Below are 21,551 nucleotides of genomic sequence, written 5' to 3' on the forward strand. Positions count from 1 at the left end.
GCAGAGGCTGGCAGATCACCTGAGGTCAGGAGTTCGAGACCAGCCTGGCCATATGGTGAAACCCCATCTCTACTAAAAATACAAAAAAATTAGCTGGGCGTGGTGGCGGGCACCTGTAATCCCAGCTACTCGGGAAGCTGAGGCAGGAGAATTGCTTGACCCCAGAAGGCGCAGGTTGCAGTGAGCCAAGATTGTGCCACTGCACTCCAGCCTGAGCGACAGAGCAAGACTCCGTCTCAAAAAAAAAAAAAACAAAACTTTGTACATATGCAGTTTTGAACACACAAAGGCTGAACTAGATCATCTCTGAGGTCTCTTAAAGATCCAACAGTGAGAATCTGAGTGTAATATCCTCAGACTCTCAGTGACTTGGGTCTTAAAAACCCAAGTCTCTGGGCCTGGGCCAGTGGATGCAAACTGGAGATCCGAGGGCCTGATCTCGCCTACAGAATATGTTTTATTTGGCCCGGATGGTGTTTTCTAAATTCAAAATAGTTGTCAGCATTTAAACGACCAGATTCCCAGCTTCTCTTCAAAAATGGGGTGGGCTATCTGGCAATCTCAGGCCACATTCCCATGTGGCAGCAACCATGGCAGACCACAGCGTTCTCCATTCTCACTGAAGACCTGGCTTAATCCTCTCCACTCATTTATGTTTCCTGCTTGGCCTCTGTAGGCACTGGGGTTTGTGACCCCGGCCCAGGCATCCAGTCTAGGGTGACCTCAGTGATTTTCTTGGTGGCTTCTTTGCGGCAGCTAGCTACAAGACTAGCCTTGAGGCCTTTACCTAATTCCGTGGCAGATGGCCATGAAGGCATATATTCACCCACAGGCCAGGAGTGTGGGAGTCAGTGACCCCAGTCTTCACAGCTTTGGTTTGCCTTACGGAGGCTTTCACTTTGCAAAGATGAGTAACTGCAAAGTTCCCAGACACATTTCACTTTTATAAATGGAATTCCAAAGGCCTCTAAGGGATGGCCCATCAGGGAGATACTTCCCAATCAAGGTCAATGGTAAGTCACTTCTGGGCCACATTAGAACACTCAAGCAGAGGCAGGAATCTTTGTCTAGGTTGGGCAGGGCTGGTGCGGGGAAGGAAGGCAACTTTCCTAGCCATGGCCATGAGATGACCAGGGCATCTGTATACAATTGGCAGGTTGTGCAGGTGTCTAAGAGGTACCACCCATGTCACAGTACCAATGGCGCCCTCTAGATTTTTGCAGTGTATAATCTGCCCAACTGGACGTGTTGGCCTCGGCACTGTTAGGAGGAGGGAAGAAACAAATGGAGATGATGAGGCAGGTATAGTCAAAAGGGTTGTCCTTACACAGATTCTACCACTTCCTTCCCAAGGCTCAGGAGTAGGGGTAGGAGGCAGAGGGTTAGGAGCCAAGATTTTCTTGGCCAGAGGTTGGGGGCTGGTCTCAATGGCCCCCAAGCTGCACATATGCAAATACCCATGTTATGAAGGAAATGGGTACAGCTATTCTAGGGCTGGCCATCAGTATGTGGGTCCCAGGACACTCAGTTAACAGAGATAACCATCTGTACACATAGTGAGTACACACACACACATAGAGTCGTTGGCTGAGATATCTGGCCCATTACACACACCCACATAAATACATGTACATGTACGATTTTTATCCTGTTGCACAAACTTATATGTGTGCATACATACACACAATCACAGTAATTGTCGGCAAGAGCAATTGGCTGTCACTCGGGCGTGTTTAGCAAACATTTCCAGAGCACCTGAAGTCGTTTTTGGCTGGCTGGAGCTAACCGTGGTTAGAGTCCAGCACCGCACTAAGTCACAAGGAGAGAAAAGTAAATCAGTGGGTAGAATCATTTGACTACTGCCAGCAGCTGTGTGCCGGCCTGCAGTGCCACCTACTGGCAGAAAGGAGGTGGTTTTGTGTTTTGCTTTAAGACTGGATAAAACCCATGGCCGGTGAAGCTGCCAGCCACACCATACTATTCATCCACCTCCTTGTGTTCTACCCGAGTCAGGTGAGACTCTGGCATCCTCAGAGTTGTGTCATATCCTCAGAGAATGAACATTCCGGACCTTGCATGCCTTCTGGATAGCAAAACCCAACGCCAATAGGGATGGCAAAATAGGTTTCATCGTTCACACCAGCTCCAGCCTACTGGTAGTGGCTGCCTGGAATGCTGGATACAGAAAGATTCTGAGACCCAGTCTGGGCTTGGTGGAGAAGAGTATCATGATGGCACAGCGACAGCAATGATGGCTGTAGATGGGGCATCTTCCATACTCTCCGTTCTTTCTGTGGATCCCGGAAGCCTGGTAAATCTCTTAACTTGCAGGGTCCTAGAATTCTCCTGATCCACAATTCCATTATGAGGGGTATTTGTGTTTATTGCTCACATGCCTTCAAGCCACAATAAACTGCCACTCCAGCTGTTACAGGAGTTTTCTCTCGCCCATGATCAGTAACTTCTGAACCGGCTGAAGTCCTCATGGGACCCTCTTCACGACAGACTTGTTCTTGCTTTCACAGAAAGTATATGGATGACCTTGTTGGCTCGGAGCCTCTGACATCAACACTGAGCACTTCAAGCTATCCAAAACTCATGTTTAGCTAATGCCCATCCACCTACCAAGCTCATCATTGCCTAAGAGGCCTCATGAGGAAATCAGTCGGGAATACAAAGCTATGCTGGACAGCCAGCTGGGCTCATCCCCAGCCAAGGGCCCTGCTCCTGCCCTCTCACTCATCAGCTTGGGAGAGCACACCCAAGTCAAATCAGTACATCGACAAAACTGCAAATTATCATGAACCATGGGTCGCTTGAAAATAGTCAAAACTTGGAATCTTTAGATGGGCATGGAGCCCCCATGTCCCTTCCCCTCGGCAGTGGAGCCAACCTCCGCCCACAGATGCATAGGTGGATGTGACCTGGCTCGTCCCACTGAGGCGTCAGCCAGGCTGTCTGCCTTAGCCCAGAGGTCCGCACATTTTTCTGTAAAGGGCCAGATAGTAAATATTTTTAGCTTGCAGTCTCTGTTGCAACAATTCAACTCTGCTGTAGCAGTGCAAAATCAGTCATAAACATAGGTAAACAAATGGGCATGGCTGTGTTCTAATCAGTTTCTTTTCTTTATCTTTTTCTTTTCTTTTCTTTTTAGATGGAGTCTCACTCTGTTGCTAGGCTGGAGTGCAGCGGCGTGATCTCGGTTCACTGCAACCTCTGCCTCCCGGGTTCAAGCGATTCTCCTGCCTCAGCCTCCTAAGTAGCTGGGACTACCGGCATGCGCCACCACACCCAGCTAATTTTTGTATTTTTAGTAGAGATGGGATTTCATCATGTTGGGCAGGATGGTCTCGATCTCTTGAACTTGTGATCCACCCGCCTCAGCCTCCCAAAGTGCTGGGATTACAGGCGTGAGCCACCACGCCTGGCCCCAATCAGAGTTTCTTTACAAAAACAGGTGATGGGTCAGATCTGGCCCATGGGCCCAGAGTTTGCCAAACTCTGCATTAGCCCAAAACAGGGGTCTTCACACTGGGTTTCTCAGAACTTGGGATTGTTTGAAAGTGCTTCCAGGTGTTTGCAAATGTTTGGCTCTAATTTAAATTATTTTTAGCTGTTTAGGAAGTTATAATAAAAGCACCCACTCAAATGTATTCCAGCATTTCACCATGCAGGAAATCAACATGTTAACTGTTGGGTAAGTAAACTCCTTTAGTGAAGACCTCAGAATGGAGCTTCTCTGGCTATCTCCATGCCTATGTATGAGCAGTATGACAAAATGGTTGAAAACCTGGGTCCTAGCATCAGATGGACATGAGTTTGAGTCCCAGCACTGCCACTTACTAGCTCTATGGCTTTGGGCAAGTTACTTTACCTCCCTAAACCAGCATGGCCAGGACACCACAAAACAGAGTAGACACTGGCCATAGTGCCACCGCGGCCTCCTGGAGGCTGCATTGTGGGAAAAGGGAGCGTTCACAGTGGAAGGGTCAGCTGAGACCACGAAGAGACATTCAGGGGACTCAGCGCAGCATTATTTACCAACTGGTATGGAGGTATTTCAAGATTTTAGTCATCAGTTTGGCTGTACTGGTGCACACAAATTGAGTGTCATTATAATGCCAAATCCATCTTGGCTTTGAACTTCTTGCTAGCTTCTGGTTTTTTTCTGGCATATTCTGATATATCCCCACTACTCTGATTGGGCTCTCAGATAGGAGAGGGGGATGTTTTGCAACTGGCTGAGCAGTCTCAGTGCTTAGTAACAGGGCCTTCAGTTTTCAGCTAAGCAGCAGTCCCATTGGCTCTGGGATTTTGCTGGCAGGCATCTCCTGGAACCAGTGTTCTGCAGGGCTTGTTGGGGAAGTGGTGCTCTCAGCTAAAGGGGTCCAGTGTTTCAGAAGCCGTGGCTGCTCCGCCTCAGTGCTGCATTCCCTGGTTAGGCCTGGGACTTTGGTGCTCTCCTGGCTTTTTAATTTCCTGGTGACACGACACTCAGTGTTCCTCATCCCTGGGCACCTCCTCACCTCTAAGACAATCAGGAGGCCCGTGTAACTGCTGCCTGAGACTGCCGCCGCAGATTTTTATTCCAGCGACTGAAAGCTTTCTTCCAGGCCTGAGATGCTCGTTTGTGATTTCAATAATAGAATTTAGACTCTTAGTGTTTTCTCCATTGCCCAGGGCTGTCTGTGTCTATTAATGATGGCTCCAGTGAAATCCATGGCTTTTGCTGCACCTTATCTTTCTGCTTCCAGCATCATATTTTCCTGCTTCCTGAGAGACATGGAATCATCAGTGGTGTTCATCACCAGGCCCTGGGGGCAAGACCACACAGGTCCCAGAATCCCTGCAGTTTATCTTAATTAGGTGACATCTGGTGCTGCCTCCAGTGCACAGGTCCACCCTGGTCAGGCAGCCTGTTGCCATGCTGTGAGCCTGGGCTGTGCCCGGCCTTGTAGGCTTCTTGCAGTCACTAGTTCTGTGAGCCTTGGAGGCTCTTCCACGGGGGTGATGCTGACCCCTGGCAGTGAGGAGAGGGCCTTTCTGCAGTTCAGCCAAGAATGAAGGTGACTCAGGGGCTCAGCTCCCTCCTTCACTTCTTTTTTGTTTCCTTGAGGTTGTCCTTGGCCCTCACAGTACCTCTGTCTAGGCTTGGAGCTCTGGAAGTAGAGACAACCCTGGTCTTCTGCCCCCAAGGCCTCCTCTGTTAGCCAGAAGGATCCTGGCTGTGCAGTGGAAATGACCTCGTGCAAAGACATCATCATGTGCCCTTCTAGGGGCAATAATGCCAGTGTCCCCTGATAAAGCAGTCACTGTGGGTGTCTGCCCTAGTCATTCCACACAGTCATACCATTCCTCCCTGGGACCAGCTTCATGGAGACCTCTGACAATGCCAGCAGAAGCCCAGCCCAGCCCTTCTGGCCCAAATCATTGCTCATTTTGAGAACGACCTCTGCTTTCTCACTTTGTTCTCCTTCCTGGAATATCTTTCTGCACCTCTTACCCTGCCCCACACTGCACAGAACCCATTCAGACCCTGAGCTGAGTCCCCAGAAGGTCAAAGATCAAAAACCCCAGGGTGCTCTCCTCCCCCATTTCCTGCCACCATACCTCCAGGCTCCTGCCCCTCTCATGACACTTCTGGTTTTCTTTACAAAGTGCTTGCTCATGCCTAGGATTCCTCCTAGAAGCCTGGCAACCAGTCCACACACAGATGTCTGCTCACCCGTTCTGTCTTCCTGGGGGCCAGCCATTGGTGCTTCTACCCTCCCTTCGGAGAGAGCTGGGGATGCTCAGCAAAAGAGGAGGCTGACTCATCAAGTGGTGAGAGTTCTCTGAAAGTGGTGAAGAAGGGGCCGCAGGGGCTCCTGCAGATGTGGAGGATCCGCTGATGCATTTCATGGGGAGGTCATCTCATCCTGGAAGCCCTTGCACAGCATCCAGTGATGGAGAGCTCATTACCTCCAAAGACAGCTCTGATTGGCCTTCCACTCACAATCCCATAGCTGGAGAAGTTTGCTGGTGCACATTTCAGCTCCTTCCTCTCCAAGCGTCACTTTGTCAGTACCCTTTGTCTCACACCAGACCTCCTGACACCTCCCACTTCACCCCAGGCAGCACCTCACCCTGGGGCTCAGCCTGGACAACCGCCTACCTCATCTACTGCACTTTCTTCCCCGAGAATTGGGGCCACAACAGTAGACACTGATGCTCTGCCCCGTTCCCCACCAGCAGAGCTGTTCAACAAGATGCAATAGCTGGGGGAGTGAGGGCGGTGGAAGTGAGGGTCTTGGCAGGCAGGAGCAACTGAACTTTGGCTCAAAGCAAGAGCAAAGGAAACACTGAGCAGGCAGCTACTAAAACTCCTCCCCAGGAAGAGCCTGCAGTGCCCCCTGCTGGCTGGAGGAGAGTTTGTATGCATGTTCAATTCACTCCCCTTGCTTCCTGGGCTGAGCCCTGATGACCATTCAGGTTAGAGAATCACAGGAGCAGGTAGGTCATCTTGTCCAGTGGTTTCAAAATGTGTAAAATTATAGATAGAGTTACTGGGGGAGATTTTGCATTTTGTCCATTTGACAGAGGCCTCTGAGCTGAAGGACACATGGGGAGTGAAATCCAGCCTCTATCCTGCTAACTAAGCTGTGTACCCCAGCATGAGACTGGGTCAGGCCAGAGGAGGGGCTGTCTTTTTGTTCTTCATTCACCTAGACAGTGTCCTTTTGTAATCTGCACAAAGGTGCCATACATACCAGCAGCAGCACTGACATAGAACGCTTCCTTCTAAGAGGGCGATCTTAAAGAACCAAGCCTCTTTGGCTAAAAGGGAGCTTGAAAACCGCCCAAAAGATGGAGAAACTGGGGCCCATGAAGGGGAGGGATTACCCAAAGTCATGCAGTTAATTCCAGGACAGAGCTTAGAAGCCAGATCTACTCTCTCCCATAGCAGTGTTCTTTCCACCACATTGAGTTAGTTTTCATTCTAAGTCCCTTTTGAGAAATCTGGCTTCTCTGACCCTCCCTCTCTCAGACCCATTAACTTCCCCCTGAAATCCAGCTACTCTGCACAATCCTACTGTCCTACTCAGGATCATGGCACAGAATTTGCCCTAAAGGAGGGATGTTGAGAATGCCAGTTCCGTCTGCATAATTTCCTACAAGTACATCACTCATAGGGATGCGGGCAGACAGGCAGAAGCACAGAACAGTGAGAAACTAGAGGGATCTACCAGAGGACGTGTCGAAGTATTTCAGGGAGCCTGGAGCAATGTGGATCAGTAAAGCTGGTGGTTCAGCTACTGTGCAGATGGGGCCTGCTTTGCAGGTGCAGTCCGCCGGGGTGTCTGTGCCACGCCATAAGGCACATGGGCGGCCACGGTGCCCATCTCCTGAGCCCCAGCCACATGGAACATCTGGTCATCAAAGAAGATGTGTGGGCGGATCTTCTCTAGGAGGGGGCCCTTGGGCGCTCCAGCGAGGAACAGGGCTTCATCTGTCTCCAGGCCCCAGCTGCGCAGGGTCTTGAGAGCCCGGGCCCCAGAACTGGCTGCACTGCGTGCTGTCACCAAGTAGGTACGAATTGGGCACTCCAGCCGAAGGCCTTTGGAGTAGAACTTCTTCTGCAGCCTACCCAGTGCCTCCAGAAAGCCCTTTAAGGGGCCCTATGAGAAGGCAAGGGGAACACTGTTAGCTCTACCACCTCCCAAATATTTGCCCCCTGCTCTCCCTAAAGCACTAGTGTCTTGTCTGGTGTGAAAAGTTCAGGATCCCTAAATCTTTCAGTTAGTTCTGCTCATGCCTACTTATGCTGCTGTGTGCGCCAGTGGGGCTCCAGTCAGGGGAACTGTGTTATTGCATACTGGTGCAGGGTCAGAATAACTCTCAGGGCAACTGTTGATATGTATCCTCCATCCATATGCCCATCAAGGTATACAGATGTCTGTCCTGAAGCTCTGTAAGTGTGGCCTTTTGTGCCCATCAACAGGGAGGATATTAAAACTAGTAACTATGGCAATGGGCACCCTTCAATCAGAATGGACTCCAGCTGTAAACAGCTGGAGAAGATGGGCAAATGTGTAACTGTTGAGTATCAACCATGCCCATCTGGCACCCAGGTGGCTCAGGGTGTCATCCTCAAGCTCTCTAGGGTCAGGGAAATAATTTATTCTCTACAGTGCCCAGAACAATGAAGCTTCCTGAGGATGTGAGAATAAAAAAGCAGACGACAATGAAGAAGACTGCTTATTTCCAAAGCAGCTAGAAATAAACAAAAGGGGGCTCCTCGTCTTGGAGACCTCTTGCTTGCTAGGTGAACTGGAATAAGCAGTGGTCTCCTGGGCCTCTGCTTACCACTTAGTAGGATAACTCTCCTGCCCTGGATTCCCAAGGATTTCAGAGGCAACTCACAAGAACAGATGTGAACTGAATATTTAGGAGCCACAACTGAAACCTGCTGAGCTCTTGGAGCGGGAGGCTCTGAGATTATTGAGCATGCAGATTTTTGTTAAAAGCTCAAATAGGAGCTCCCAGCAGAGCTGGAGAATCCAAAAGCCCCAACTCCAGGAAATTTCCACCAAGCTCTAGGGTATATTCTGTTCTGAGAGACACTGAGCAGTTTGAGGGTGAGTGAGTGTCCCTATGCCCCCAGCTAAGGGATGGATGGCAGGAGGTGTCCCAAAGCAAATGGTCTGCCCCAGATGCCACACCCAGCTGGATCTCCCTGCCCCAGTGAGGTGTCCCAGTCCAGCAGTTCGTTTCCTCCTGTTTCCAGGGAGGGAAACAGGCTTCTTAAGAGGGTGGGCATGCTCTCAGAGGGGTGGGGGATCTCAGGGGAGGAAGTGAGGGTTCCAGAGAGACGATGGGAGCTTCAGAGAAACAGAATGAGACCTTCAGAGCAGGGCAGGGACTTCAGAGAACGGGGGGATGTAGAGAATGGGGACATCAGGCAGGGAAAGGAGACCTCAGAAATGGAGATTTGAGCTGCAGAGAGTGGGTATGGGCTTAGAGAGAGGCTTAGAGAATGGAGGCTTCAAAGTGGGGTTCGGACTTCAGTGAGGGGATGTGGGCTCAACAAAGTGGGTGGAAGCTCATTGATGGGGGGCCAGTGGTCAAGTGAGAGGGTTGACGGGACCGGGCTGGAATCTGGGCTGAGCCTGGGGTTTGTTTGGTTCCAGGCTGGGAGTGCAGGCCAAGGGCGGATCTGGGGAGCTGCCTTGTTCCTCTCAGGGGTTCTGGGTCTATATGGAGCACCTGAGCCAGAGGTTTGTTCTCGTGGGCCTTCTCATGCTCGAAGAATCGGTCCAGCCCGTGGGCCTTGACGATGCGCTCCGACTCATCCGAGAAGAGCACAGCGTCCCCGTCGAAGGCCACGCGCAGCTGACTCTGGGACACAACCACGTCCCTGCTGGGGCTGAAGATGGTGGCAGCTGCGATCCCTAGGCAGAGAGAGGCAAGCATTATCTGCCTTCAGGCTGGGCAGTAGGGCCAGAGCGGGCTAACTTAGGCTGTCCTTGCCCCACCTGCCTCATGCAGGACTCAGGGCAAGGCTGATAAAAACTAATATTTAAAACATGTAAAAACTGGTAGTGCATGGATCCTGGCCACGAAGAGGGCAGCAGCAGTGGCTCTGAAGCAGATCTCTAGGGCCCTTGCCTTGCCAGGTTACCCTGTTGGTTATTGCTTTGTGGAAAAGTCTGGGAGGAGTCCCGGGGGGGAGGAGGGCACTCAGGACTCAGGGCAGGAACTATTTACCAACCAGTGTGAAGGAATTTCAATACTTAGACCCCTAGTAAGATCATGCTGCTGTGGACCAGCCAAACATGAGTCCCACTGGCCACTGCCTTCCTGCCAGGGGTGCTTTACAACCCCTGCTGTAGACCTACATTGGGGCTGGAAGGAGCCCCAACTCTGGCTTGGCCTCAGTCACTCCCTCACCATTGGTTCTAGCAAGTCACTCACCTTCTCTGCACCACTGTAAAATTAAGGGCCTCTCACCTCTGGGGCTGAAACCATAGGCTGCAATCGGGTGAGGTGAGTACAGGCACCGTCAGTCTACAGCCACAATGACACCCAGGTATGCCCTACTGGCAGCTGTTCAGGGTTCCAAAAAACAACCTAGGTGGCCCTGGGAGACAGCACAAGTGATGGCTAGTTGTGTGCACAAACTCTCTGCAACCCCGGGCTCCTCCAGGGATCCAAGGATGCCTCTCAGGGGTTCAGGCTCCAGGCTAGAGCTGCACTAGATGGCAGAAAGCCAGTGCTGGAGGCTGGAGACCTGGGCTGCTAGCTGAGCCCATTCCCTAGTCTCCATCTCTTCAAAGACCACTTCAGCCCAACTCTTTGAGAACTGAGGATCACAGAGGCTGGGCTTAGGTGAGCTTTGGGAGGAGTGAGCAGCGCTACCCGCACACAACTTCACTAGCCTGAGGATGCTACAAGCAGGGCCAGTGCCAGGCATCAAGCCAAGCACCTTCTCAGCTCTGCCAGCACTGGAACCAAGATGATCCAGAACCACCCCTACCCTCAGCAGGGCCTCCCCGTGGACCATTATCTTGCTCCTTAGCCTGAGGTCAAGTTACGAACACACAGAGGCACACCTACATGCCAGTGCCAAGGCCCCAACCAGAGGGTGTGACATCTGTCTAGGAAAATGGCTCCTGGTTCCTGGTTAAAGAAAGCCTCTAGGAGCTCCAAAGCAGCTCAGGGGAGTGAGTTATCAGGGGAGAGAGACCAGGCTTCCAGGCAGCAGGCAACATGAAAGAGGAAGAGAAAAGTGAATATATTGTTGGTTGATAAAGAAACTTGCCACTAGTGTTCAGCTTAACGAGCCCTCTCAGGCAGCTGGCCAGTCCTTTCTCCTGTATGGGCCTGTTTTCTCCCACCTGCAATAGGATACGCACCTCGTTGGGAGGACTGAGAATATGGATACCACCCAAAACTGCCCCTGGAAAGACACACATACTATCCTGGCTAACATGGTAGAACCCCGTCTCTACTAAAAACACAAAAAATTAGCCGGACATGGTGGCGGGCGCCTATAGTCCCAGCTACTCGGAGGCTGAAGGGGGAGAATGGCGTGAACCCAGGAGGCAGAGCTTGCAGTGAGCCGAGATCACGCCACTGCACTCCAGCCTGGGAGACAGAGTGAGATTCCGTCTCAAAAATAAAAAAATAAAAATAAAAAAATAAAAAATATAAAGAAGACACACATAGAGGGACATTCTCTTTGTCAGTACTTGCATCCGGGTCTCCTAAACTCCCCTAAGCACTGGCCAGCCCAGCTGCTGGAGATGATGGCCATTCCCCAGACCCTACCATTCAGGCTGGACTAGATACGAATCCTCCTCCCCATTGGCCCAGGACAGGGCAGAGGCTGCCTTTGGTTTTACAGGAATCAGAACTCCTTCTGACTTGGAGAAATCATGGAAGAAAGTAGGTGTCTGGGCTGTAGAGAGTGTTTCCATGGAAACAGAAAGCTGGGTGATGCTGGGTAGTAAAAGCATCCATGACACAGTAGGGCCAGAAGTAGGAAGATGGAATGGGTAGGGCCTTGCTTTCAGAACTTATAGGACAGATTATAAGAATTAAGGAAAGTATTGCGTAGCCTTGCCTTCTAGTTACCATGGCAACTCCCAGCACCTGCTCAGAACTTTAGGACCAGGCCTTCCACCTCAGGGACCCCTTTGCTGCACTCCCCATATTCTCCCTCCTCACTTGGACTTACCTTCATCAATGGCTTCTCGCACTTTTTCCGCATCGGCTGACAAGTAGAGGTTGGTGTGATAGGCCTTGAGATAGCAGATGGGGCTGTTCCCACCTGTCATGCAGAACCTCTCGATGAACAGGTCTGGGAAGGAGGTAAAGGACCCAGATGAGGCCAGGGTCAACCCTGGGCTTCTCTCTGTGTCCAGTGGACGCCATCCTAGTTCTGGGTGTGGTACGGCAGCACAGAGTGTCTCTGTGTGATTTTAGGCCAGTGTTCCCCTCTGAGCCCCTCCATCCTTCATGAAGTGCGGACAATAACATCTCTAGAGCAATTGCCCAGCTCACAGGGACAGTCTCTTGTCAAGGAATCACAGTGCTACATGCTTGTGTGACCCCGCCTCCTAGTCATAGCTGATTGGATAAGAGCAGACACCTGACCCAAGCTGAGCCAATCTGATTACCTAGGCTGCCAGTCCGCTGGTCCTCATGACTGCAAAGGTTGTAAAGTATTTGTTGGTTGATAAACCGGCTGCTGCTCTGAGCCCATTTAAGTTACCCGTCACTCTCGCAGCCCCTTACCCAGGACCTCCGTCCTCCCCAGAGTCCACAACAGAAGGTGGTAATGCCTGGTATGGCAGGGGTCCTTCAGAGCCCTGCTTCAGCACTATAGGGAGAGTCCGTCCTGATTACGCAGTGTGGATGTCACACAGGTGGTTAAACATTTTTAATATCAATCCTGCTCCCAGCAATTTGAAATTAGGATTTAAAAATGCCTACTAGACTCTTTTGGTTGCTAAAAACCAGGCCTTGTAAACCTATAAATACAGGTGTATTCTTTTTTTTTTTTTTTTTTTTTTTTTTAACAGAGTCTCGCTCTGCCTGCCGCTCAGGCTGGAGTGCAGTGGCGTGATCTCGGCTCACTGCAAGCTCTGCCTCCCGGGTTCACGCCATCCTCCTGCCTCAGCCTCTCGAGTAACTGGGGCTACAGGTGCCCACCACCACACCCGGCTAATTTTTTTGTATTTTTAGTAGAGACAGGGTTTCACCGTGTTAGCCAGGATGGTCGCAATCTCCTGACTTCGTGATCTGCACGCCTCGGCCTCCCAAAGTGCTGGGATTACAGGCGCGAGCCACCGAACCCCGCCAGGTGTATTATTTTCCTGTCTCTCTCTCTCTCCCCAAAGTGGATCTCCCCTCCCATCCCCTCCCCTCCCCTCCCCTCTCCTCTCCTCTCCTCTCCAGTGATTCTCATGGCTCAGCCTCCTGAGTAGCTGGGATTACAGGTGTGCACCACCACGCCAGGCTAATTTTTGTATTTTTAGTAGAGACAGGGTTTTACCATATTAGCCAAGCTGGTCTTGACCTCCTGACCTCAAGTGTTCCACCTGCCCTGGCCTCCCAAAGTGCTGGGATTACAGGAATGAGCCACCGCGCCTGGCCCGGTTTTCTTGAACATAGTTTTTATTTAGGAAAAGCAGAGAAATCCAATTTCAGGGGAGAGAGGAAAAAAAAAGAGCAAACTTGCTAGAGAAGCACAAATAAATGTTCATGTGGCCTGAAGAAAAGAAGATCCTGGGAGAGATTTCCAGTACTTGGATTCAGGCCTTTGTAGGCCCAATTTTATTTCCTGTCCTCTGAAAGACACCCCTGTAACCTAATAAGAAATTCTCCTGGGCTTAAGCTAGCTCTGGAGGGTCTATTATTTTTAACCTTGACTAAGACGCAAAGCCCTTTCGCTCTGACAGCTGCACCTGATTCTCCCAGCAGCCTTGTGAGACCTGTTAGCCCCATCACTGTTAGAGAAACTGAGGCAGGGAGGCAGTAAGTGTCCCACCTAATCACACTGAGAGTGGGGTGTGCTGGAGCTGACTTGGACAGGCTTGCAAAAGCCCACAGTTAAACACTCAGAAATTTTGTGAGCCATTTGTATTGTTCAACCACTGATAGCTTGAAACCAGTCCTGGTGGAAATATTTACACCCTGAAAACTAGCAACACTACAAATCAGGGTTTTGTTTGTTTGTTTAAAGAGGGAATTTACCAGCACACACTGGGCTTGGGGTTCCGGTCAGTACAACTCCATCCTGCAGAGGTGTGGCCCCATCCCTGGGGGTCTGGTAGGGGTGTCCCAGGGCAAACCCCCCATTCTCATGCTCATGCTCACCATAGTGGTTGATACTGTTGATGAGGCGGACACCCACTTGAGCATGGTTGTTGGTCATGAGGACAATGTCGAAGACGTCCTCGCTATCGGGGTACAGCTCCCGCAGCCGCCTGTTCACAGCCTCCAGAGCCTGGAAGGGAGAGGGCACACCCCAGCTTAGACCCCCAAGGATTGATACCTGAAGTTGGTGGCCAAGGATCCAATGAGGGGAGGTGAGGAGCCATGCTTGGGATGAGATCAGTGCGCATGAACTACCTTCTCCTAATGCAAGTTGCTTACCGCTCAGGGGTACCTAGCTGGAGAGAGTCGGGGCTGAAATCCAGCCCGCATTCCACTCACCAAGCTGGTTACCAGGCGTGGGGCTGCGTTCTTCCAGAGGGTGGACGAATTTTCTTCCCAAAAGGCTCTGTCACCTAGCCAAGCTGTGCACCCGTGTGGTTACATCTGCCCAGAGGGGCCCTTTTTCCTTACTCAAATACCCGTGGGAGTGCTTTGTTCTAATCCCCACAAAGGCACTGTATGAGCTAGTGGTGGAACTGCCCCCTCACCTTCACGAACGGGAAGGCAGGCCCGGGACTGAAGGGCTCGTTCTCATGTTCCAGCTGGTAGCGCACGTACTCCTCCACGCCCTGCTCCGTGTAGATCCGCTGCTCCTCGTCCATGCGAAACAAGGCTCGGGAGGACACAGCGATGGTGACTGCATTCTGAGGCTTGGGCTGCAGAGTTATGGGAGAGGGGGTTGTCACTCAGACGACTGCCCCTGAGGCAGGCTTACATGTATGAGTCTCCCTGGGTAGTGGGGACATGGAGAAGACCCAGACCCAGCCTGTACCCTAAAGAGGCCCAGCTTGAGCAGTTGTGGACTTAGGTCAGGACCCCATCTATGACGGACCCAGATGGGGGTTGAGAGAAGTGCTAGCTCCCTTGCTGGAAGCACAATCTGATGGAGGGAGGGCCATGCCCTTGGAAGTTTGCAATCTAGTCGGGCATCTGGACACAACAAAAAAACGAAGCCAATATATGTGGCCAAAGTATGACTGATGCTGGAGATGATCTCAGATGGTTTCCATTAAAAAATAAGAGCTGCATGCCCTTAGGAAGAAATGGTGTCCATAAATATGACAATTTATATAAAAAAATGTATCTCCAGCTCAGATCTGTCTCCTGAGCTCCAGATTCATACATCCATCTAACTGCCCCAGTTGACTAACAGCCTCTCAAAGTTAACATTCCCAAGGCTGAATTCCCATCACCTTCTCCCCTCCCAAACCTGATCCCTTCTCCCTGTAACTCTTAGCAAGGCTTAGAACCACTATCCACTCATTACTGAAGCAGAAACTGGGAAGTCAGCCTCAACTCCCTTCCTCATCAATCAATCACTGAAATGAGTCAACTCTACTAGAATCCACCCACTTCTTTCATTCAGGCTGTTCTGGTCATCTGTCGCCTTCTCTAATCTGTCATTCATGCTGCTGTCAGGAGATTTTTCTAAAGTTCAGATCTGACCACAGCTCCCCTCTTTAGTGGTGCACACTATTCTCAGAATATGGTTGGCAGCCTCTAGTGTGGGAATAGAAAGCCCTTCACAACAGACCCTTACTTCCCTTTCCATTCCCCTCTTCCCATCCCCTAGCTTTGCCCCATCTGACCTTTGTCACATCAGGGCATACTTTCCCCTTCTTTTTTTTTTTCCTGAGATGGAGTTTCACCCTTGTTCCCCAGGCTGGAGTGCAGTGGCGTGATCTCAGCTCACTGCAACCTCTGCCTCTCGAGTTTGAGCGATTCTCCTGCCTCAGCCTCCCAAGTAACTGGGACTACAGGCACCCGCCACCCCAGACAGCAGCTGAACCTTTATAGTCCCTTAGGAGGATCAGAATATGAGTGCCCAAGGAACTTACAGATACCTGGAGAATCCCACCACATCTCTGTGTCCTAAGCAGTCCTGGGGTCATGATTCCCACTTTACAAATTAAAAATGAGGGGCTCAAATTGAAGTCAAGGTTCATAAATGCACCTCTCATTCTCACCTCTCCTGATCACCCGTGGGTTGTGTACTCAACTCTATTGCTTCTTTTTGGGGTCAGTCCTGGGCTCCAATCAGTTGACAACATTGAGTGGTTGCCATCTGAGAGACACTGTGGTGGACATGGCAGGAAACAACACAAGTGTGATCCCTGTCCCCATGGAGCTCAAGATCCACCCCCAAGACAGAGGCCAATGCCATCTTTTAAAAGAGCACTGTCCAATGGAACTTTCTATGATAATGGAAATATTCCATAATCCGTGCTGTCCCTGTGGCTATGGAACAATTTGAAATGTGACTAATGAGACCGAAGAGCTGAATTTTAGATTTTATTTCATTTCAATGAACTTAAACAGCTATATGTGGCTAGTGGTTAATGCAGCTTTAGAACCTTACAATGGGAGTGGAAGGCAAAAGAGTTCCCCAAGGACTCGTGGTAGACTTTCTGCATTTGACTTTTAACCCCAGCCAAGATGGTATATGTGGCCAGCAAGGTCTGTGTAAGGCAGTGGCAGGACAGGTGCTTCTTCTTGGAGGTTCAACCCAAATACCTTTCTCAGTTGCTGACTACCACCATGTGTGTGTCCTAAGGGCGGGGTTGGTGGTGGAGTGGGGAGACCCACCCTCATAAACCCTGGAGGCCTGGAGGCCTTTGGAACAGGAGCTGAGCTTGCTCCACCCCTTGGACTTACTGCCCCAGGGACAGGGCCATCACCCCTTTAAGGACAGAGAGTCAGCTGTCCTCCCAGCCCCATTAGGCAGGTTCCCAAGCCTGCCACTCCAGCCCTAGCAGCCAGCCAAGGTCTCACTCCTCACTTTCTGTCCCATAGTCCCTGCCAGACTGCCAAGTCCTAGGCTCCCTCTGGCTAAGCTACTTAGACAGACCCCAATCCGTCCCACCCCTGGCTATTTCAAGAAAAACGTCCTGGCTACACTGGCCCCAAGAGGCCTCTGCTTCTCTCTTTTCCAGACAGGGAAACAGGCCCAGAAAGGGGCAGATTATCACTCTAGGTCAAGGCAGAGCAAGATGAGATCTCAAGTCTCCAGCCTCTAGCCTGACCTCTATCCACACTGCAGTCCCCTTGCCATTCCCCTCCTCAACAACTCCCAGAAGACCCCATCCCTTGCTACTTCTGCCTTCCCTGGAAACATCTCCCCCAGCCTTCGCTTTCCAGATTTGGCAGAAATGATCAGGGCATGCCCACAAACGGAGGTTTCTAATGGCTGGTCTCTGCTTCCCGTCAGAATGGGGGTCCCAAGGGCAGGACTCTGCATCCCCACTTAGACTGCTGTGACACAGTACAAGTGAGGTGGTGTCTAAGATCCCAGAGGCCATGACTGTGTAAGAAATATGGATCCCAGCTGGGATTGATGAATGATCTGTCCAGGCTCCAGGTGGAGCTGAAGGAGCAGGTGAAAGGGGCTGGCCAGAGCTGGGGAGAAGTCATGGATGTAGAAACCCTCCTGGGCCTGGCCGCAGAGGTGGCCATGTGTTGGCAGGGGCATCTAGGAACAGTACTTCTAGAGAGCAGAAAGAAGCCCTGATCTCAGACTGGGAATTGGGTCAGAGTGGCTCAAGGGCTCAGTCTGGGAGCTCGGAGCTCCAGGAAACCAGGGTCCTGGCAGCTCTCTCTGCCTTCCAGGCTCAGGCTGATGGCTGCAGCTAGGGGATGGGAATGGAAGAATAACAGAGGGCAGCCCACTCCCACTTGGCCTGCCTGAGGAGCTCCCATTTAGGCTAACGTAATTCTGCCTATTGGGTCCAAGATAGAAACATAGGCAAAAAAACTGTTATTCCTAGTAGGACTTAGAGAGGGAAAGGCTGCTGAAGGAGAGACAGACAGCAGAGTACTGGATTGAAGAAGTGCTGTGACCCCATGAGGTGAGGGCCTCTAACAAGCCTTCAGGCGTTAAATATTTTACTCAGGCTCCTGGGAATGAGAATTAGCCCAGGCCAGGCCATGATGGGGCCCATGAGGCCTAAAGCCCCCAAAATAGCCTGTGGGAAGAGGGGCTTCTGCAGGAAGGAATAGGAGCTGGGAAGTCTCCAGGCTTCTTGCCTCCCAGAGAACCGTGAGAGTCAGGGGCTGACCCAGGGGTTATGACTGACAACTGGGCCTGAGCTCTCCAGTTCCTTGGTGCCTGGGGAGGAAATGGATTTTGATCACTGATGCTTTCACTACCCCAGTCCTCAAGTCTCCATCCCTTCCCCCGCCCATCACTCAGGCCACAGCATTGACATTCATCCAGCTTCCTCTTCAGAGAGGCACCAGCCTTCTTACTGGTGGGTTTGCTGCCGGACTCACCCTTTCCAATCCATCCCAGAGTGATCTTTCTAAAATAAAAATGGGACCCAGTTAATCCCCTGATGAAAAATCCTGTAATAGCTCCATAATGGTATTCATGTGTTTTTTTAAATGTGGGTTGAGCTTTTATTTAAATGAATTCAAATGAACTTTGAATTCAATATGTAAGCCAGATATTACCATATATCTCATACCATGTGGTACCAGATATAACATATATAATTGGTGTATATTTATATTTTACAGATTCAAATGCATTACATTTATTTATTTATTATAAAGTCAACCAATGAAAACAACACAGTTGTTTGCATGACAACAAATTTGAAACTAGAGGTTAGAATGCCAGTGCAGACTTAAGCTTCAGCATCCAGCCAAGTTTTTGCTGTGTTTGTATTTGTACACTATTAAGAAAGTCCTGATTCAGACCAATAAGTGGTTGGAAATGCTAAAAGGTTTTTTGTTTTGTTTTGTTTTAAACTACAGGCCTTGCAATCTCAAGATGCTCTTTGATGAAATAGATCACAGGGGAAGCCTTATTCTGAGGTTTGCTTAAAAAAATCTGCAGCCCAAGCTAGTGGCCTTTAAGCTGCTAAAATGTTCACCTAATACATTAGAGTGAGTTGGGTTTTATTCCACATTTTTAATTGTATAAAACATAGTCTGAAGAAGAAAGAAAATAATTTGGATTCCCACATGTGCAGACTCCCTGAAACACAGGGCTTGGGGAAGCTAGTTTGGAAATCCCTGACCTCCTTGAGTAAGGTCCAGACTCCTTAACATGATCCCCAAGGCCCTCTGTGGGCTCTTCCACATCCCTCCAGCTCTTCTCCCAACAATCCTGCATTCTTCATTCAGAACTTACTCGGGAACACAGTCTTGAGCTTCAGAGACATCTGCATGACTTCTGCCTGTCCTGTTTCCCTCTCTCTGGGAAACTCCAGCTACTCAGGCTTTAAGATCAGGATACATGCCACTTCTAAAAAGCTTTCCCCAGTGTGACATCACTACTCCACTCCCCTGCAACTCCCCCAGGCTCTCATCTCTGGAGCCTCCATCAGTGTGCAAGCTTGAGCAGAGCTTGGAGGTGCTAAGTGAATGATTGCTGATAGGGTGGACCTCTTGGGGAGGGGTCCTTGGAGGGAAGCAGCAAGTTGCTTTAAGATCAAGCTGGAGCTCTTTGGAGGACCGCTGTGGGCCAACCTCTATTCTCAGTTCTCTCCTCAAGCTCTGCCATCTGGGAAGCTGGAGACAGCAAGGCCCAGGGGCAGACCAGGGCATCATCAACGTGTTTGATGGGGGAGAGGAGAGAGCTCCTCTGTGTGAGGTCCCAGACGGCTGACACCACCACAGGGTCGTGGAGATGTTAATGTCCACTGCAAGGGGAGCACAAGCCGAGATGGGGGGCAGAGTCCAGCGCTGGGAGCCTGCAGCCAGGGGCGCCGATCGCCTCCCAGGGCAGAGTGTGGATCCCAGTGCCTGGAGAGAGCAACTTAGGACGCGGGGAGCACACTGCCCCCAGCCCAGGGCCAAGGGCCCAGAGCCAGACTCCAAACGCAGAGTCTCAGGTCCGGAGCCCGATGCCCAGGTGGCGGAGACCAGAGCGCACAGCCAGGAACCGGGTTCCCGAATCTGGTTACCCGCGCCTGGGGCGCTTCTGCAAGCGCTGCCGACCGGCCTCGCCAACAAGTGCAATCCGCGCTCCCCGGCGGCCCGCGCGGGGAGGGGCTGGGGCTGCGGGCCTCTAGCTGGGCCCTGTTGACAGCATGGGGGAGGGGGATCCTGGCGTGGAACCCGAGTCCCGGTAAAAAATACACCAGAGCAGAGCTCCCAAAATAAACCCGATCCCGCGCCAGCTGCCAGGCGCATTCTGGGGCTGAGGAGCTGCGTCCCCTCCCAGAGGGGCGCCACGGGTCCCTTCCCAAGAGACTTATGACCCCTCCTCCGGGGTAACCCTTCCCCCGTCCCGCGCATACCCGTGCATTGCTTTTACCGATTTGGGTTTCTTCTTGGGCGCGAGGTTGTCGTAGAAAATCTTGGCTTCCTCCCAGACTTGGGCCGCAGCGGTCTCCGCTCCTGGCCCGGGCTCGCGGGGCTCCTGGGGCTCCCGGGGCTCTCCAGGTTCCATGCTCCGGCTCTGACCGGGCCCGGCCAGAGCAGGCAGCGGCGTAGACGCGGAGCTGGCTGAGCTGGGCTGCAGGAGGGAGGCGAGTCCCTGCGAGGAAGGGGGCGGGCAGCGGCGGGGAGACTGTGCGTGTGAGCTGGGCTCCCCGCCCGCCGGGTGGGGGGAGGTCACACTCGCCCTCTCGGTCGCCCGTGTGTCGCTGCCGCTGCTGCTGCTACTGCCGTACGGTATGAGGGATAGCTGGGCTCTCCTTCCCCGACCGACCCACGCCCGAAGCCGGTTGGGTGGTGAGGAGGGCTCTCTGGCTCTCTGGGTTTGTGGGCTGCAGCGGATTTGGGATTGCGAAAATGGTGTTCTTCGCAGGCGCTGAAGGGCGCGGAGAGAGGAGAGGCATGACAACTTTTTTTTCCCCCCAGGATGTGATCTCCAAACGAGAAAATGAAAAGCTAGCCGTCCCCCTCCCAAAAGCTAGCCGCCCATCTTTTCTTTAGGAGCCAGGACCCTGGGATCCTGACGATGTCCCCTTCCCTCCGAAGCCAGTCCATCCGGCAGGCGAGCAGGAGGTGATGCATGGTAGCTCCGACCACTAGCAGAAGCCTGCTCCCAGCGGGAGCTCAGTGAAGGCCCCAGCCCGGCAGCTCGTCCACACCACCTAGGAGGGGCCCTCGAAGTCCATGTCGAGACCAGGCTCCTCTTGACCTGGGGTGGGGACCCAGAGAGACTCCCAGGGACTCTGAACAGGAATTCTTGCTGGCCCTTTGGTGGTCAGCAGGGGGCGCGCATTCCCAGGCCCCCACCTGCCCAGCTTGGAGTAATTAGTTATAGGCCATGAAGGGGCTGGATAGAGGGAGGGCAGAAGAGGGGCCTCGGAACTAACATCCTGGAATTCCAGGGTGTTGTCCCTCTTGATGCAGAGCTCTGTAATAGTCTCGGGGTGCATACACAAATGTCACCCATCCCAAGGCACAGACTAGGAAGCAGGCAAGTAGCCTCTCTCAGAGGTGTGCATGGGTGGGTGGAAGACGCAGGAGAAAACACTGGCTTAGCCAGGAGGGCCTCTGACTGGGGAGGTGATGGGGCTACAGAATGGAGTGATCCCCTGAGCCTCCACCAGGTCCTGGGAGGAACAAACCAAACCTTGTGTGGGAGGAAGGGGAAAAATCATAATAAAATGTTAGGATTGGGGAGAAATGTGTTTAGATTTACTTCTAGGCTTAGTAGATTGTTTCCAGAG

At 51.7% G+C, this 21,551-nt stretch overlaps 1 protein-coding gene across 1 annotated transcript; it reads right to left on the reverse strand.

The window, feature by feature from the left end:
• Positions 1 to 186: 186 nt before the first annotated feature.
• NT5C1A (5'-nucleotidase, cytosolic IA) lies at positions 187 to 20,434 on the reverse strand. Its single transcript, XM_021939693.2, has 6 exons — positions 20,186 to 20,434; positions 14,412 to 14,579; positions 13,864 to 13,993; positions 11,720 to 11,842; positions 9,247 to 9,431; positions 187 to 7,658 (listed from the first exon to the last, which is right to left on the reverse strand). The coding sequence occupies exons 1-6, from the start codon at positions 20,318 to 20,320 to the stop codon at positions 7,293 to 7,295; spliced, it is 1,107 nt and encodes a 368-aa protein (XP_021795385.1). The 5' UTR covers positions 20,321 to 20,434; the 3' UTR covers positions 187 to 7,292.
• Between the last annotated feature and the right edge of the window lie 1,117 nt (positions 20,435 to 21,551).

The sequence above is a fragment of the Papio anubis genome, chromosome 1, assembly GCF_008728515.1.
Source record: "Papio anubis isolate 15944 chromosome 1, Panubis1.0, whole genome shotgun sequence".
In the NCBI taxonomy this organism is placed as follows: Eukaryota; Metazoa; Chordata; class Mammalia; order Primates; family Cercopithecidae; genus Papio; species Papio anubis.

Excerpts from the sequence above, each read along its gene's own strand:
- NT5C1A (XM_021939693.2), bottom strand. The coding sequence starts at position 20,320 with ATGGAACCTGGAGAGCCCCGGGAGCCCCAGGAGCCCCGCGAGCCCGGG. Across the intron at positions 14,580-20,185 it reads CCAAGAAGAAACCCAAATCG|CCCAAGCCTCAGAATGCAGT; the intron begins GTAAAAGCAATG and ends ATAACTCTGCAG. Across the intron at positions 11,843-13,863 it reads CAACAGTATCAACCACTATG|ACCTGTTCATCGAGAGGTTC; the intron begins GTGAGCATGAGC and ends CCTCCTTCCCAG.